Source organism: Scyliorhinus canicula, chromosome 1, assembly GCF_902713615.1.
Source record: "Scyliorhinus canicula chromosome 1, sScyCan1.1, whole genome shotgun sequence".
NCBI lineage: Eukaryota > Metazoa > Chordata > Chondrichthyes > Carcharhiniformes > Scyliorhinidae > Scyliorhinus > Scyliorhinus canicula.
Genome location: NC_052146.1, coordinates 280283395 through 280302198, shown reverse-complemented (window position 1 = coordinate 280302198; position 18804 = coordinate 280283395). Strand labels below are relative to the sequence as shown.

Genomic DNA, 18804 nt, shown 5'->3' with positions numbered 1-18804 from the left:
TTATTGGTCCAATTGTGTAACTGCTCATTACTCATCCATAACTAACCTTTATTTACTTCTTTCAAATTTTCCCTCAATTGTTCTATCACCGAATTTCCATAAATACTGCAAAGAATTCAATTCTGATTCTGGTATGTATCATTAGCCTTCTCATTTAATATCTGGTTAATTGTTTTTGCTTGTCCTTCCAGTATGTTCACAATATCTAATTCTGCTTGATTTGTTTCTTCATTTCCCTCCGTTTCTTGTTTAATGTTTTCACTTATTTCCCTAAAATATTTTTCAGTTGTCGTTAAATTTCACAATCTTTCATCCAGATTTTGCCATTCTAAAGTGTTAACAGTTGTCATTCCTGTACTGTATAGTGTTGTGACATGATTTACCACACCCTGCTTTCTTCTACACTTTTTCCCATCATTCCCTACTTCTTGGCCTAACAATATTTTAGTCTATCGACAATATAATCTCTTGATCTCGGCAGGACACTAATCTGGGAGTCCTATTTTTACAATATTTAGAACTACTGGTATTCATGGTGTACATTATCATCCAGTGTTTTTCCATGTTTATCACTACCAACCCATTACTGGGTCCTGGGCTTGTCTTTAGACACTCCAATCGATGCTTTATCTCCCAAATCCGTGTCCTGTTACAGTTCTCACAGTCTATTAATTTTTGTTGATGTTTCCCCATCGGACTCTGTTTCATGCTTTAAGTCACTGCAGCTTCAAGATCCACTACGAAATTCGGAGTCTTATTTGTATCCTTACAAAAGTCATGGCAGCTCGGACCACTTCTCATCCCAGACTGTACGTCTTTTTTGGGGGCTTATTCCTACCAGGTTCACGCAACTTGACGGTGCACTATGGTCCTTGATTTGCCCACCATTCCCATGATTAAAAGGCATGTGGTCCACCTCATTTTGATCCATAAAACATCAAGGTAATGCCTGCTCTTATTTACAGAGTCAATCTTGCTAGCCAATCGGCCAAAATTTCTCCTTCACGAGGATCTCATTGGCTTAATCTTTTCCCATTTCCCTTTTTTTTTCTCTCTCTCAACCGGGGGTATTTCCTTCGAGATTTTGCCTTTCGCCGCTTCTACAAGTCTGACGCCTGATCAGATCTGGCGGCAGCGCCTGCAGATGCTCCATTCTCTACTCGGGGCGGAGCACAAGGTGCGTCTTCCTCACCCGCATCCAGCAACCAGCAACACATGGTGCTGGTGATTGCCCTGCGGTTGAACAGCTTTAACTGGTTCACATGGTACCACCCAGTTTTAGCAGAGTCTAATAAGTCTTTGGACACCAAAGGACTTGTTTTGCCTACTATAGAATGTGGCCCACTATATATAGGAGAGAAACACATTCCAGGTTGGTGAATTTGAAACATGACTTTGTTCCCAATCTCATACTCCACAGACTTGACCTGCCCATCAAAATGTGCTTTGCTACACTTTTTTATTTCTGTCCCACTTTAACTGGAGCAGCCATATGGGTGGCTTGGGTGGCATCAATTGTTGTACAGCTTCTTCATGGCTGACAGCTATCACATCCGGCTCTGACATATCCTATCCCAACGAGGGTTCCATTCCTCTTGTGGGGTATCCTGTCATCAGGACATGGGGAGTAAAAGCTGTTATGTTGGATATGGTATTTTGTACTATCTTTAGGACAGAGGGCAGAACTGCATTCCAAGTAGAGTTACTTTGTTGGACAGATTTCCGAATCGTGTTTTCCAAGACTAATTTCATTCTTTCCACAAGACCACTAGACTCTGGAGGATCGGCTATGTGGGATTTCTGTTTTGATCCAATAATCTGGTTCCGATCTTGGGCTGTCACCACACGACGTTTGTCCTTTATCCCTATGTTAGCTTTCTATTTGTTATAAGATGACAGAAACACTCCACCCCTGATCTGTTCCAAACCCTCTTCTGTCTTCTGTGCCCCAACAAAATCTTTCAAGGGCGGCGGCCTGGCCTCCCTGGCCCAGGCTTTGCTTCCCGGGCTTCATGAACGATCACTTGGGATTATTCGCTGTCAAGACCTGACATTCACACTATTCCCCTTTGGGTGTTTTGATTCGTTCATGGGATTTGGGCATCGCTAGCTGGGCTAGCATGCATTGTCCAACCATAATTGCCCTTGGTATTATCTAAGAGGAAGGTAGGTGTTCTGATTCTCTTAACTGTAGTGTCACAGCCTTGGAGCAGGTGGTTAGGGAAGGACCTCTGATGTCCCCTTTCCTTTGCCGGCACGTATTCAGATCTTCTACCGGTCCTCTCTATTGTATTCCACAGCCATTAGTAAGACTGTTTTCATTCTTCGAATGTTCCCCCTGGGTCTGGTAAGGCTGGGCGAAAAGCCAAACCAAAACGCATCAAAAATAACTTCTTCTCTTCACCCACATCTAAACCGTGAAGAAGCCTCCGGCGTGGATCTGCTGGAGAGGAAGAGAGGAGAGTGTCTCTGCTTAGTTCTTTTAAACTCCTTCCCAGATACCTTTGTTGTTAGGTTTGCTGAACACACCTCAAGGCTGATTATTGGAGGTTAACTTTGCTATTAACCATTAGACACTCTAATCCTTTGCTCTCACAATTTGTCTGCAACGTCAATAGTTCGAACACGCCCTCAGACCTAATCGGCTATCCAGTCCTTTGTTTTTATGCACCCTCACCCACTTAATCCTGGTCATCACGGGGGGCTACTGCCCTCTTAATTTAGGCTGGGCGGCTGAGATGTTTAACTTCGGACAGGAGGTGCCAAAATGTTGCTGCCCTCTGTTGGCAGCAACTGATTAAACAGACAAGTCAGTCCTCACAACTATTTGATTCCATGCAGCTTTTATTTAACTCACTTAAGACTTTAGTTCGGTGCTTATTTAAACAGTTACATAAGTTTCAAGACTCACAATTTGAACTAAAAAGTACTACCTGGTGGAGAGAACTGATTTTAGTTTGTAGTTAATAGTTCTTTGATATGAAAAATCCTGTGGTCCACAGGCTGTATTGGTCATTGAGGGAGCCTTGTTCTTGCTGTTCCAAAACAGAGTGTTATCAGCAAAATGTCCAGTTACAAGCCGTCGTTCTGTCTGTTCCCACAAACTTCTTTTGACCGCTGATGGGAGCTTCTTGTCCTGCCGATGCCTATGCCGTCGTGAATGGCTTGGTCAGTGGGGAGACTGCTGTGGGGGGTGACCTCCGGAAGGTACCGCCGGCGAGAAGGGCCGGAACATCCCGCTCTATGTTGAGAGAAGATTGGGAAACAGTTGAAAAGGGCAGCACGGTGGCACAGTGGTTAGCACTACTGCCTCACAGCTCCAGGGTCCCGGGTTCAATTCCGGCCTCGGGTGACTGTGTGGAATTTGCACTTTCTCCCCGTGTCTGAGTGGATTTCCTTCGGATGCTCCAGTTTCCTCCAATAGTCCAAAGATGTGCAGGTTAGGTGGATTTGCTATGCTAAATTGTCCCCAAATGTCCAAAGGTTAGTTGGGATTATGGGGATAGGGCGGGGATTTGGGCCTCGGTAGAGTGCTGTTTCTAGGGGTCAATGCTGACTCAAAGGGCCAAATGGCCTCCTTCTACACTGGTAGGGATTCTATGGTCTAGACATAGCAGAGGTGCGATGGAATTTAATGTTGGGGGATGCGTAAAATTTGGTCAGAAGAATGGAAAGGTGGAATTCCTTTGGGAGCTCCGGTATATGTGACATTCAAACGTGGCTTCATAAATATATCACGGTGATATTGAATATATAAGAGGAAATAAAATTTCATGTGAATTTCATGGCATGTGAATTTCATTGGCACCTACCACCGTCATAACATAGTTCCACCTCCCATGGTAAAGAAATTAATCCAAATTCCCTGAACTCCATGCTGGCTGACTTACATTGGCACTTGGTTAAGTAACATTTTAATTCAAAAATTCTCATCCTTGGTTGCAAATCCCCCTCATGGCCTCTTCCCTCCCCATCTGTAAACATCAGCACTACAGTCCTCTTATATACCTGCACTCCTCTAATTCTGGCCTTATACACATGACCAATTTCAATCCTTCCACCTTTGGTGACTGTGGCTTCATTTGCCACAGCCAGAAGATCTGGAATTTCTCTGTAAACCTCTCCAGCTCTTTACTCTCCTTTCCTCCTTTGAGGTGCTCCTTTAACATATCCCTTTGACCAAGTTTTTTATTGCAGAATTGTTAGAAATTGTGCAGAAGGAGGCTATTCAGCCCGTACCTCCCCATGTATTCCTTTACATCGTTTGGTGTCAAAATCTGTTTGGTAACGCTTTTGCAAAATGCCTTGAGATAATTTTCCTTGTCAAAAGTGCTATATAAAAGCCAAGTTTATTGTTGTTTCCCAGCCGCTGTACAACTATGCAGAGAAATCCAGGCACAGCAGATCCTGAGGTCAACTGATAGGAAGATAATTCCTTAGACAGCACCTTCCAAACTCATGACCACTGCCATCTAGAAGGACAAAGGCAGCAGATAATAATATTAATAACAATCTTTATTATTGTCACAAGTAGGCTTACATTAACACTGCAATTAAGTTACTGTGAAAAGCCCCTAGCTGCCACACTCCGGCGCCTGCTTGTGTACACAGAGGGAGAATTCAGAACGTCCAATTCACCTAACAAACACGTCTTTTGGGAGGAAACTGGAGCACTCGGAGGAAATCAATGCAGACACAGGGAGAATGTTCAGATTCCACACAGACAGTGACCCAAACTGGAATCGATCCTGGGACCCTGGCGCTGTGAAGCAACAGTGCTAACCACTGTGCTGCCATGCTGCCCAGAATCGTGGAACACCACCACCTGGAATTTCCCCTCCAAATCACTCACCATCCTGACTTGTAAATATGTTGCTTTCCTTCACTGTTGTTAGGTAATAATCCTGGAACACGCTCTCCAACAGCGTGTACCAACACCACAGGGACGGCAGCCAGCTCACCACCACTTTCTCAAGGGCAATTCAGGATGGACAATAAATGCTGGCCCAGCCAGCAAAGCACAGGTTCCTTGAACTAATAAAACAAAATATTGCCCTAAGTGTCAAGGATGTGTTCAGATCTTTACAGCTGAATGTGGGGAATTTGTTTACGATTTTCATGACCTTTCGTGATGAGGAGAAGGAGAATGGAATTTACTCCTTCTAAGATTTCCAGTGTTCAATGGTGGAGTCTGAATATTGGGACCAACATCCGCAGAAGGACAGGGAAGTTTGAAAACGGTTGTATCCCATGGTCTGCCTGCCATCACTTTCATCGTTACCCCGCGCCCTCCACACCCCATATTCATCATAATAGAGAAGGAGAGTCTAGAGACAGTAGGAAGGTTGAAGATTATGCAAGGTTCTCTCAGAGGAGCAGTTTGTGTGCAGACTGTGCTTCATGAAGGAAACAGTCGGCACCCTGCAGAAACCTTTAAACTTTGATCCACCTCACACCCTCAATTTCTATGGTTGGGGACCTTCCCGAGCATCCACCAGCAATTGCTGATGTGTGATCCAGGGTGGTGTCAGGACTTGTGCCATTGTCCGGTAACCGATGCTCAGTACTGAAGCTCAGTGTTGAAAGGTATCTGGCCTCGTACTCAATATAGGCATCTGCAGCACAAAAAGACGAAGCCCTCAAATTGTATCAGTCACCTCCTGAAGTGCAGAGGGCTGTTAACATCATGCACATGATACTCAAGGCTTCTAAGGCACTGTCCCTTTAATAAACATAAGTTCTTCCACTCTTTGAATGCCCAGGTCATTGGCAATGCTTCTTGGGCCTCTCCATGTTCATGTCAAGCAGCCGGAAGGTTACCACGGTGACTTTCACCAGAGTTCGACCGTCACCAAATCTGTCAGCGATATCAACAAGGACACTTTTTATTGCTGTAAAATTAAAATTTTGTTAATCTAGGAACTGCTACTCCAGGAGGGCAGCATGAGTTTTCAAAGACAGGCAGGGCCCAAGGAATGAATGGATTTGGAGATAAGGATAACAATTTTAAATTAAAGGCTACTGCAGGTAAGCAAGCGAGTGATGAGCAGGACTTGATGAGGGATATGGTGCGGGCAGCAGATTTCGGATGAGTTGATGATTACGGAACATGGAGTGTGGGTGGTTGTACAAGAGTGCATCTGTCCAGTTACCAACAATGCATCTGTCCAGTTACCAACAATGCATCTGTCCAGTAACCAACAATGCATTAGTCCAGTTACCAATAATGCATCAAACTCTGCTGCACAACGAGCAAGTATGTGATTCGAAATGCATGAACACGCCATCAACTTGAATTCACAACGTGAGACAGCTGTTGGCTTTTTAGTGTTCGGCTGACTTCCCATGATATTACTGATGGAGCCCACACTGCTGTGAGGGCCCTTTAATTGATGCCGCACCATATATTAATAGAAAGATGCTCCACAAAATCAGTGTTCATATTGTCAGTGCTGTACCATGTGTTTTTATAACCATCCCCCTTCCATCTTCGGAATGCTTTCGCTCTAAGACAGCCCAGTGGACTAAAGAGGTTAAATTATGTGGACAGATAGCGTAAACACTCATTCCCCTGAATAAAGAAGATTAAGGAGAGATTAAGCTGAATAAAGTATTTGGCAAGGGAGATAGAGAGCATTATTTACTGTGATGACACAGTCCAAAACAAGGGGAATTAAAATTTGACCGTAGCCATTGGGAGGTGATGTCAGGAAGCACTTTGTCGCTCAAAGGGACATGAAAATCTGGAACCGCTCAACTCAGGAAGAAATGATGCTGAGGCTAGGTCAGTTGAAACATTCAGAACTGGGATTGATAGATTTTTGTGCAGATGAGTTGCTGAAGGATTACGGAATGAAGGGCAGACAGGAGTTAAGATACAGATCATTCCTGTTCCAACATGAATGGAAGAACAGCCTCGAGAGTCTGAGTGACTCTCTCCTGTGTCTGTATTCCTAACCATGTTTCAGGATGCTGTTTTTCTATCTGACTGGTTGTTAGGTGCCAAGTCTGCCCATTTCAGCAGTCGCTGATGACTTTTATGCACTCTCCAAAGCACAATATTGGAGAGAGACACAGTGGACCTAACTCTTGTATTAAATATTGTACTTTTAAAAAATATCTTGGTTAGCCCAGACTGTGTACCTCCAATGCACCTCTGCCATCTTTTTCCAATATTTTACACAAGTCTCCACATCCTGATTGTAACATCTCTGTTGCCACATTGATTGAGATCAGCTAACGCAACAGAGGTGAAGAATTAAACATGGAGGCTTAATGGATAATCTTGCCAGACTGTGTGCAGAATTCCTGTGCTATAACTACTACTAGACGCATGGGGAAGACCCAATTAATCTCCCCGTGAGTCTCGTGGAGTACGCCCCCCACCCCCCCTTCTGAGGGGCGGAGGTGCCTCTTCGGTCTTGTTACTTCAGTGCCATAGAAGGTGACCCAGGTAGGAGCCAAGCTGCAGAGTAACCCTGGCTGGGACATGAACGGTTGCATGTAAATACTTTCCTTTTGGAAATAAACCATTGTTTTACTCTCCGAATTCCTCCTTGACTGCTAAATTGGCGATGAGGATAAAATGGAACACCCACCTCTCTTCATGAAGGAATAAGGTTGGCACCATTTTGAAAATGCCCCTCTTTGGCAGACTCAACGGTGTGTTGGCAGAGGACTCAGCGGCCACTTTCTTCCAAGTAGGAGCATGTTAAACAAGAGCAGAGCAAGCAACTGGTTGGGAGATGATGAAGAACCTGATGCTGCATGTTCACAATCAAGAGTCACTTGCTTTGATCTTTTGCATGCGACCTACTGAAAGTTGCTTCAATCAAAGCCTTATTTGGTATATTAGAGTACACATCAACTCATTACCGAAAGCCAAATATAGAAAAGTTGACAGTTGTATTCTTCTCTTTGATGAAAGCTGGGTCAAAGCTGTGGGAATGAGGCAACTTCCCATTCGCACTAGATTCTGGGATGGAAGTGTAACAAAGACGAGATATTCGGCTCCTGAATTCATGGGCCATGCTACAGCAGATCTGTCACTCAGGAGTTGGCTCGTGTAATCTGTCATCGCTTTTAATGAATGAGCCCAATATAAACTGGGAAATGGATGGTCTCTTGTGAGCAGATCTGAAGAAGCACAAGGCAGGGAAGAATTTGTTGAATGTGGGTAATTGCAGCATTCCCATTGTGCAGAATGGGTGGCACGGCGGCACAGTGGTCAGCACCGCTCCCTCACATGATGAAGGAGCTGCGCTCCGAAAGCTAGTGATTCCAAACAAACCTGTTGGACCTTAACCTGGTGTTGTAAAACTTCTTACTGTGCCCACCACATTCCAACGCCGGCATCTCCACATCATGTTGATTTTCATCATTGTGACATGATCCTGAAGGAATTCCAGCATCGAGTTGACAAGTGCAGAAGTGAAAATGCTCCCATTTGTTTGCACCTTTCGGTAAGAAAACAAACAGGTTGGAAACCTTCTACTTCTACCACTTGGTAGCACAAACTTGAGTAATGCTCAAATAATGCTCAACATGCTGTCAACGTTTTTCATCCTGTACTCATCAGGACAGATTCACAAGAACACCAAATCTAAACAGAACAACAATTTATATTGCGTGAGAAGAGGGTGCTGATTGTTTGGCAAAAGGTCTGTAGTTGGTAGAGATGTTGCAATGGCGAATACACCAGGGAACAGTTAACTGCCCAGCTGTTTAAAATTCAAACCAGGAATTGCTTTGGGAAATGAATCAGGGAATGGCCATCCCCCAAGCTTTTATTCAGTTGGAAAAGGTGTAATGTGTGAATGTATTCCTCTACATGAACATGTGTGGCTTCTAGCTAAGCTGTACTGTGAGCCCGACTGATAATCTTAAATTGGTTGTCAATGTAATTCTTAGCACGATCAGGGTTCTTTAACACGTTTTGTCCAACTGTGGAATCACATCTAATGTTGGACATGTTATTTCGGGTTTTGCAAGTGTTGACTTGTTGGGGACGATCAGTACTTTGCCTGTTGTGAATAGTTGAAGGAATGTGCTGTTTAATATCTTGGGGATGTACATTATACATATCTGACAGCACACATTACTCATTTGTGTGATAGGCAGAACGTCTTTCTGGCTTGAAGCCAGCAAGCTGTTCGTGGAAAATATCTCCTGTATTGCTACTTCCACTGCTACTGAATAGAGGAGCTGGTTTAGCTCAGTTGGCTGGACAGCTGGTTTAGGATACAGAGCAAGACCAGCAGCGTGGGTTCAATCCCCAATCCCCTGAGATTGTTCATGAAGGCCCCGCCTTCTCAACCTTGCCCCCACCTGAGGTGTGGTGATCCTCAGGGTAAATCACCACCAGTCAGCTGTCCCCCTCAAAGGGGCAAAGCAGCCGATGGTCATCTGGGACTATTACTTTCCAGTCGCAGCATCAAGCTTGCAAGATGAGCAAATTGCTCTGGTGTTATTTATAAGATTGCCATTAAGGCCAAACGTATAACACATGAAACTGTAAGAATCCCAATGCATATATTGACCAGTGAAGGTGGGTTTGTGATAGACAATAGTCGAGTATGAATCATATTTGAGCTCGGTCACTTATCTCAAGTAGCATGTTGCGTACGTAGCACGTCAAGTAGAACTGCTCCATTTCAAAGGTGAACTTGAGTGCAGGATAGAGTTTTTTAATGCGTGTGAAAAAAATCCTTATATGCAGCTGCACACTCAAATATAGCAAATGTTTAATCTCGTATCAGGGTGAAGAAATGTGCTGTTTAATACAGTCTTTGGGATGTACATACTACATATCTGACAGCACACATTACTCATTTGTGTGATAGGCGGAACGTCTTTCTGGTTTGAAGCCAGCAAGCTGTTCGTGGAAAATATCTCTTGTGTTGCTGCTGCCACTGCTACTGAATAGAGGAGCCGGTTTAGCTCAGTTGGCTGGACAGCTGGTTTGGGTAGCAGAGCAAGATGATGTTAAGTGTCATTCAATCCAAAACGTGTTTCTCATGGAAGCCAACAAACAGCTGGGCTTGGAGAAAAACACCAACTCTTTGGACATACTTGGTGTTGTTAAAACTGAATTCAATTGCATAGGTTGCTGAGTTCATAACTTCAATGAATCTAGATTCAGACAATGACCTGGTACAAATGTCCATGGTTTCCTTGAGTGGTATAAGTAAATAGGCTAGCAATATTAAATGAGGACATGGACACACGGTAGCACAGTGGTTCGCACAGTTGCTTTACAGCTCCAGGGTCCCAGGTTTGATTCCCGGATTGGGTCATTGTCTGTGCGGAGTCTGGACGTTCTCCCCGTGTCTGTGTGGGTTTCCTCCGGGAGTTCCAGTTTCCTCCCACAATCCAAAGATGTGCAGGTCAGGTGGATCGGCCATGTTAAATTGCCCCTTCGTGTCCAAAGGTTGGGTGGGGGAAGTGCAAAGCTGGAAACGAAAGGAAATCAACTTAAACTGAGACAGATATCAAAGCACGCTCCAGATGAAAAAGCAGAAGTTACGAAACACACCAGTGACTTTTACTCTTCAAATCCAATGCAATGTCCTGTGGGCTGACAGAAAGAAGTGAGGTTTTGCAGAAGAGGGCGAAGCCGATTGCACAAATGGTGGAAATCCTAAGCAGCATTGAGCATGCAGAATGCACACAAAACCTCTGCAGATATCGAAAAGCTGATTGCCTGCTTGTCGCTGGAAATAAACCTGGACTGAATTAGATATGTCCTTGGGCCATTTGTCTGTTTATTTTTCATTTAAGAAGTAAATAGTCCAGTGACCCCCATGAGCACTTTTCATGGAACCCATTCTACAGAAACAAGATAGTCTTATGAGAAAATGAACTTATTGAATACAAAATGCAACATCCCATGCTTGCGTAAAGCTACAAATGCCATCTCTTGTGATGTATTTGAAAGAAAAAATGGTCATGAAGTATTTTCGTTTGTTTATGGAAAAGTCATGGGCGGGATTCTCCGTTGGTTGATGCCAAATTTGGGAAACGCGATTGGGCGGAGAATAGGCTCCGACGCCAAAGACGAGGCGGCCGCCGATTTAATGCTAAATCACAATTCTCCGGTGACTTGACTGCAGCGTCAATGCGGTCTGACCTATCAGCTGTATGGGCGTGCTCCAGTGCAAACTGTGGGATCTTGTTGGCTGGGATGAGTGTGTGTGGGGATTGTAATATGTATATGCGGCTGCAGCTTGTCAGCCTCCTGAGTATCATTCATGGACCCGGCGAATCCCGCACCATTTTTCATTTAAATTGGTCGGGTTCCACGTGGAGCTGGTTCTAGCCCCTCCACAGTCGCTGAATCGGTCCAGGTTCGGGGCCAGTTTTGTTGTTGTGTAAGTCCACGAATCCTGCCCCGGCGTCAACACTTAGTCTCAGGAACGGAGCATTTTGCCCATGAATTTTATTTTACTAAAAGTACAGGAACCTTGTAAATGGCCATACATATATAGTTTGCTGTCAATTTTGTTTGATAACTCTCTTGTAAAGTGGCTTTACTGTATTAAAGCCCCTGTATAAATAAAAGTAAAAGTTGTTGTTGGTCATGTTGGTCATTAAGGCTGAGTAACACATTTATCAGCTGAGTAACTCAGCAAGCATAGTGAAGTTTGTTATCGAGAACTATTTCAATATTGAAACACGATCTTGTGCTGGTTGATTTAGAACAAGTTACATTGTGCTACTCTTAATCATGTGTATTGGCTCACATTTCAGATACAGCACCTCTCTTGTGGCTTCTTCAAACCATTGAAAGTTCTTCAGTGACCAAGTGACAACAGACAAGTAAGTATCTCTCTGAACGATCATTGTTGGCCGTCTCGCCGCACCCATTTTCTGGTGCGGTGCGCCAGTAGCAGGATCCTCTGTCCCGCCAGAGGGTCAATGGGGTTTCCCACTGTGGGCACCCCCACGCCATTGGGAAACCTGCGGGCATGAGTGCGCTGCCAGCGAAACGGAGGATCCCACGATGGAGAATCCAGCCCCATGTTTTTAAATTAACATACTTTTTCTGTGAGCTCATAGCACATGTCCATAATGACCTTTGCAGAGGGTCTCGGAATTAGCAGACCCTATTTTGGACTTGCCTCCTGTTAAAGACGCACTGTGACCTGAACGCAAAAACATTCCATGGGATATATATAGATAGGGCTGGAAAAACTCAGCAGGTCTGGCAGTATCAGTGGAGAGAGAAACAGAGTGAATGTTTTGAGTCCAATATGACTATGTTAACTCGGTTTCTCTTCAAAAGAGGAATCAGTTTGGACTCAAATGTTAACCCTGTTTCACTCTCTACAGATGCCAATTCTGAAAAGACTGGACAGACTAGATTCAGGGATGTTGTTTTCTCTGGCCCGCTGGGTGGTGGGGGGGAAGGGGGGGGTGAGCCTGTAGAATGCCACAGAAGGCTGCGGAGGGCACGTCACTCAGTATGTTTCAGAAGGAAATAGATAAAATTCTTGACTCCAAAGACACCAAGGGGAATGGGGGAAGCACGGGAATGTGGCATTGAGTTAGGAGTTCAGCCATGATCATATTGAATGGCGGAGCAAGTTTGAAGGGCCAAATGGCCTACTCCTGTTCCTGTTTTCTATGTTTTCATGTTTACTATAAATTGTTACTGCCTTTAAAATTTGGCATTTTTGCATCTGTCCTGATGAGTGCAAGAAGTAAACTTCAGCAGCCCGTGCCTTTCACATTCAAGTTCTGTACCACCAAGCAACTATTAGAATTAATTGTTCATTCTCATATTGTGTAAGCATCACTGACAGATGCTTTGTTACCCTGCGAAGGTGATGGTGGATCAGCTTCCTGAACTGCTGCAGTCCATGTAGTGAAAGTATTCCCTTTGTAGCATAGCACTGCAAATAGTGTTATTCCATGTGGCATTTTGATACAACTGAGTATCTTACCAACCAATTCAGTGGGCGGTACACTGCAACCACAAATGGGCCACCCATGTGTAAGAAAGGCAGATTTAAACAAGCAAAATATTGTGGATATTTGAAATCTGAAATAAAAATAAAAATCCGGGAAATTCTCTGCAACTTTAGGCAGCATCTGTGGGGGTGAGAAACAGAGCCAATTAACCTGATTTAACTTCTGTGTGAACAAGTGAGTTTTGAGTGGGTTACAATTGGGTCCAACGTTTCTGACCTTTATGTCAGAAAATAAATGATCGGAAAGGTGGCAGTTTTTCTTCCCGAAAAGAAATTTATAAAGCAGTTGGACTTTAATGACAATCCGACTTTCCCATGGTCACTTTACTGATACTGGCTGGAATTCTCTGGCCGTTCATTGGTGGCTGGATTCTCTGGTTCTGCTGGCAGAGCGCCCCCTGCCCATGGGTTTCCAGGTGGCATGGGATGGCGTCAATGCGAATTCCCATTGATAGCGGTGGAAGCCAAGAATCCAATCAGCAACGAAAGGCACGCCACCTCCCTCCACCCAGAAACACTAAATTAAAAATTCCAAGGCATTCACGCTGGGATTTCAACTCGTGACCTCTGAACTATTAGCCTCGACATCTGGATTACTTCTTCAGTTAAGTAGCGACAATGCAAATATGGCCTGAAGCAAACTGTTCATTGTTTTTTGTGTTGGATTCCAGCAACTGCAGTAATTTGCTTTCAACGTGTAGTATGTTGTTTGACAGATTAACCCTACCCACCTGCCTTCTGAGCGCATCACTTACTCCAGAAACACAATGGGCCAATTTCTACTGTTATGCTTGCCATAAACTGGGTGGTAACAGTTTCCAAATGAGGTTGACACCCTTACCATCTCAATATTCCAGAGATTTGGCTAGCACCATTAAGAAGGTTTAGCTCCCTGAAGTGCCTTTGAATATATTAATGGTGGTCCTGGGATCCCACTAATGCCTTTGGTTTAGGTAACCAATTTTCCTGCCATTCCTTCTCTATGAGGATATAGGGTAAACCTTTTAGGACTGAGGTGAAGAGAAATGTTCTCACCCACAGAGTGGTGAATCTGTAGAATTCACTACCACAGGAAGTAGTTGAGGCCAAAGTGCTGTGTAATTTCAAGAAGGAATTAGATATAGCTCTTCGGGCTAAAGGGATCAAGGGATATGGGGCGGGGGGGGGGGGGGGGGGGGGGGGGAGGCCGGACCAGGGTATTGAACTTGATGATAACCAATGATCATAATGAATAGCGGAGGAGGCTCAAACGGCAGCATGGCCCCTCCTGTTCCTATTTTCTATGTTTCTGGCCTATCAGCTCACATTCTATCACCTAGAAGCAGCTCTGTAACCAATTGCACTTAGTATCACTGAGCTAAAAATGTGCTGCCAGACATAACCCACTATTAGAAGGATGTCAGAGTTGACATTCTGTAGGCATTCAATGGAAGATTGATGGAGCAGCCATAGAATTTCAGCCCTAACATCTCCCTTCAAAAGAATATTGTTCCAAAGTATGACACATTTTCCATTCTGAATGAGGACTTTCGGCAGCACTTTCAGAGAACCATAAAACTAGTCCCCTTTATAGAATGGGAGTTACTACAGTGGGATCATATTGATATACAATATTCCAGAGGTCAGGGGCGGCATGAGGCCTCACAGTGCCAGGGACCAGGGTTCAATTCCAGCCTTGGATGACTGTCTGAGTGGAGTCTGCACGTTCTACCGGTGTCTGTGTGGGTTTCCTCTGGGTGCTCCGGTTTCCTCTCACAGTCCAAAGATGGGCAGGCTAGATAGATTGCCCCTTCGTGTCCAAAAGGTTAGGTAGAATTATGAGGATATGGCAGGATGTGGGCCTAGTTAGGGTGCTCTTTCAGAGGGTCGGTGCAGGCTTGATGAGCCAAATGGCCTCCTTCTGCACTGTCGGGATTCTATGAACATAAGATTCAGCCTGACAAAAGTAGTTAATAGCCTTTCCTAACAGGATGTACTGAATATGCCAAGCTTTTGTTTCACTGTAATAATTACCAATGATACTCTGCACCTTTGGTAACCAAACGCACCATCCAATGATCTGGAATCCTTTTTAACTTTGTGCTATCCCTGCCGATCATTCTTTTCAGTGGATTTCATTCGAGAGCGTCGTTCAGAACTAGTTCGTCGAATGGGAAGGCAGGTGATCGACCAGGTGGTTGATGAACTTTACAGCAAAGGGGTTCTGAACAACGAAGAGAAAGATTTGGTTCTGGGAACGCTGCTGCCTCAGGAGAAAGCTAGGTTGATTCTTGGGTACATTGAGAGTAAGGGCAAGGCTGCATGTAACCTCTTTTTGGACTACCTCAAGTGCTACGATCAATATCTCTTTGAGGATCTAAAATGGACAGGTGAGTGAAAACATGTTTTGCACATAAAACCGGGAATGAAGTTTCAGCTCCAGTAAAGTTTTACCTATTCGTGTTTTAGGTTCCGACCAATTATTTTCACAGTTTATATATTCCATTCTTTTTTCTCTATCCCCTTGAATTGCAGTCATTTTTGTCAGGATTTTTACCATGCTTTTTCTGAGCTCCTTTGTTTTTTTTCCCTTCCAGTGGTCGCTAATAACAAGAGGCATTCTCACCCCCACTCCCATCACTTCAACCACAAAGGACTCATCTGGGACCTCTGTTTCTTTCCCCAATTCCAATAAGCAATTTCTGATTTGCAGAAAGCTTTCTCTTCCAAAACATTATCGTTAAAAACCATGTCCAAATAGTCTGCTGTATTCTTACGTCAGTCCGTTGCCCTTTGTAATACCCACCATGAGGCAGCACGAGCACTGTGAGGGTTCAGCAGGAACAAAAGTACCTGAATGTTACTATAATACTATAAAGTGGCTGAATGTTAGTATAATGTGTGCTGAGCGTAATTCTCACTGGAGGCCTCTATGCCGGTCTGGAGCATCTTGGGCAGTGGCCTTGTTTTTTGTTTCTCTTCCTGCACACATCGGTGCACAAGGTAGACTTGCATCTGATTCCAGAGGCTCACAGCTTGAGTGCACCACTCCACATCAAACATGGCTAACCAGGAGTCTCTCCCACTCTTACCACCTGCCACTGGAAAGATTTTGCAGGGTGATACTCACCTTCCTTGGCCAACAAATCCTGGGGTGGGACTCAAACCCAGAGCTTCTGGCTCAGTTGTAGGACATTACCCAGTGCACCACAAGAACTCCTACCAATTGTGTAGACTGCCAGTAAACTCCACTCAGCCTACTCATTTTGCTTTGCCTGACACTGGATACACCATTTGATCATAATCCCATCAGCTAGCCTCAGATTGCTTTTCCAATTTAGATTTTCAGATCTCTTCAAGCTTCAACTCCACAGGCATCATTCTGGTTTACTGTTCTATTGTTATCTGGAGTTTTCCCTGACAGCACATTTCTAGATACTGATGATCTAATTTTTTTTTGTCTGTCTTCATGGACTCTGTCTCTTCTTACTCCCTGGCAGGAAGGTGAAAACAAAATCACAATGAATTTTACCCCTCCAGATCTTATTGCATTTATTTCCCTTCTCTGGGAATATCGGTTTAGGTTTTCTAATTCTCTGCTGTGTCCCAGTTTAACCTGTTTGATCGACTGCCACCCTCCACCTAAGATCAGCCAACTCTGAACTTCTGTCCCCCTTGTCCCTCCATTTTCCTCCCCTGTTCATACGTTTCTTGTTCTCGCTTAGCCTCACTCAGCCTTATTTTCTACCCCATTTCTCTGCTACCTTAGAAGCAGGATACTGAGGCCTTCTCCTTTACCTGTCCCCCTGCAAAATATCTGCTTCCTGGATTATGATTCCTCACTGCAACCTCACTGTGGAAGAGTGTGTCAACATAGAATCATAGAATTTATCATAGAATTTACAGCGCAGAAGGAGGCCATTCGGCCCATCGCGTCTGCACCGGCTCTTGGAAAGAGCACCCTACCCAAGGTCAACACCTCCACCCTATCCCCATAACCCAGTAACCCCACCCAACACTAAGGGCAATTTTGGACACTAAGGGCAATTTATCATGGCCAATCCACCTAACCCGCATATCTTTGGACTGTGGGAGGAAACCGAAGCACCCGGAGGAAACCCACACACACACGGGGAGAATGTGCAGACTCCGCACAGATAGTGACCCAAGCCGGAATCGAACCTGGGACCCTGGAGCTGTGAAGCAATTGCGTTATCCGCAATGCTACCGTGTTGCCCCTAGGTCTTCATCCTAAGTCGTACATATTCATGCACATTCTTGGCCCTTGTAGGTTCTCCCAAACCTGTTTTCTCCTTTTGCTACATTTGTTATTCATATTGTCATCATTGGAACATAGCTGGCATTTGAAATTCCACCTTGATCTAATCCCTATTTTTTTCCACTTCTTAATCCACATTTGAACATCTCATTTTCTTCTGGATCTGTCTACATCCACTTAAAAACGTCCTGACCTAATTATCTGCCCAAACCCTGATATTTTTCGAACTGAAATGTCCTCTCTCAAACCCGTGCGCAATCGCTGCAGTGAGTAACTCCTTATTTCAGCGATGTTAGCTTTCACCAACATCACTCCCCTTCCTCCAACTTTGGTAACTTGTTTGTCCTCTTCATTATCCATTATCTCATTATCACAAAGGAATTCAAGACCTATGCGATCTCAGGCAACCATTTCATAAAAACATACTTAGAAAGTAGAAGCAGGAGGAGGCCATTCGGCCCTTCGAGTCTTCTCCGCCATTTATTATGATCATGGCTGATCATCAAGTTCAATACCCTGATCCCGTCTTCCCCATATCCTTTGATCCCTTAGACCCCAATATTCTAATTCCTTCCCTTTGACCATTCATTCACAAAGACAAAACATATCCTTCTCCTGCTTTCTTCCTATTTCATCTCCATGCTCTCATAGTCTTTAATCCTCTCCATAACTGTCCTGCATCAGCTTTTAATGCCCTTAGCCCCTAAATTTCAGTTCCTCTCTCATCCCCATTACTTCCTCAGTACAACCAGCTCCGTCATGTCCTGTATGTTTTCCATGCAGTTCATGACCTCAGTTTGACCTAGCTGAACTGCCCACCCCATATCTTCCTCAACACAAGACTTCCTACTTACAGTCTGTACTGAATCCATGCCCATCTTTCCTGCCACTCCACAGCATTGTTCAAAGTCACAAATTACATCTGCGATGCATCATCCTGCTCAACATGTCTGCAACCTTTGGCACTGTTGACCAGATCACCCTCCTACCGTGTCTTTCCTGTTGTCCAGTTGGGAGGGGCGCCCTCACCAGAATCGACTTTTGCCTAACTGGCAGTAGCTAGAAAATCTCCTGCACAGGCTTCTCTTCCAGTCTTGACACCATTTACAAAGACATAATCCTTCCTGCCGACACTTCCATTGTGTGAATATTCAGCACCCTCAGATTGAAGCCTTTTTTTCAGACAATTTTTCAGCCCATCTGACAACTTGGGTGGACAATTTGCTCTGCGTACTACAAATGCATCTATCCAGATTTGTCTAATCAGTACAGTATTTCTAGCAAAAACATTCTTTTTGACTTTGCTGCACCTGTGAAAAGAAGTAATTTTATGAAAGTATGTACAATGTCACTACACCTAAAAATCAGAGGGTAACTCTTTCTTTATTATGGTATAATGTGCTCTAATTGCCTGCAAACTAAATTCATCGGTTTCTTTTTGTCCACGAAGGTAACGTAACCAGCATCATAAAGTACACAGAGAACGATGTGGAAATGATTGCTCAGGATTTAAGGAACCTTTATCTGTCTTCAGCTTTTCAAAAGTTCCACCCTCTTGGTGAGGAAATCGACATC

The 18804-nt window shown here is 44.3% G+C and overlaps 1 protein-coding gene across 1 annotated transcript in view; it reads left to right on the top strand.

Moving 5' to 3' along the window:
• Window positions 1-18804, top strand: part of LOC119974788 (NLR family CARD domain-containing protein 4-like) — a 44524-nt gene that overhangs the window by 13468 nt on the left and 12252 nt on the right. Inside the window, 3 exon segments of the mRNA XM_038814044.1 lie at window positions 11749-11817; window positions 15080-15344; window positions 18693-18802. Of these exon segments, the coding sequence (XP_038669972.1) occupies window position 11817; window positions 15080-15344; window positions 18693-18802 (376 nt within the window). The 5' untranslated portion in view covers window positions 11749-11816.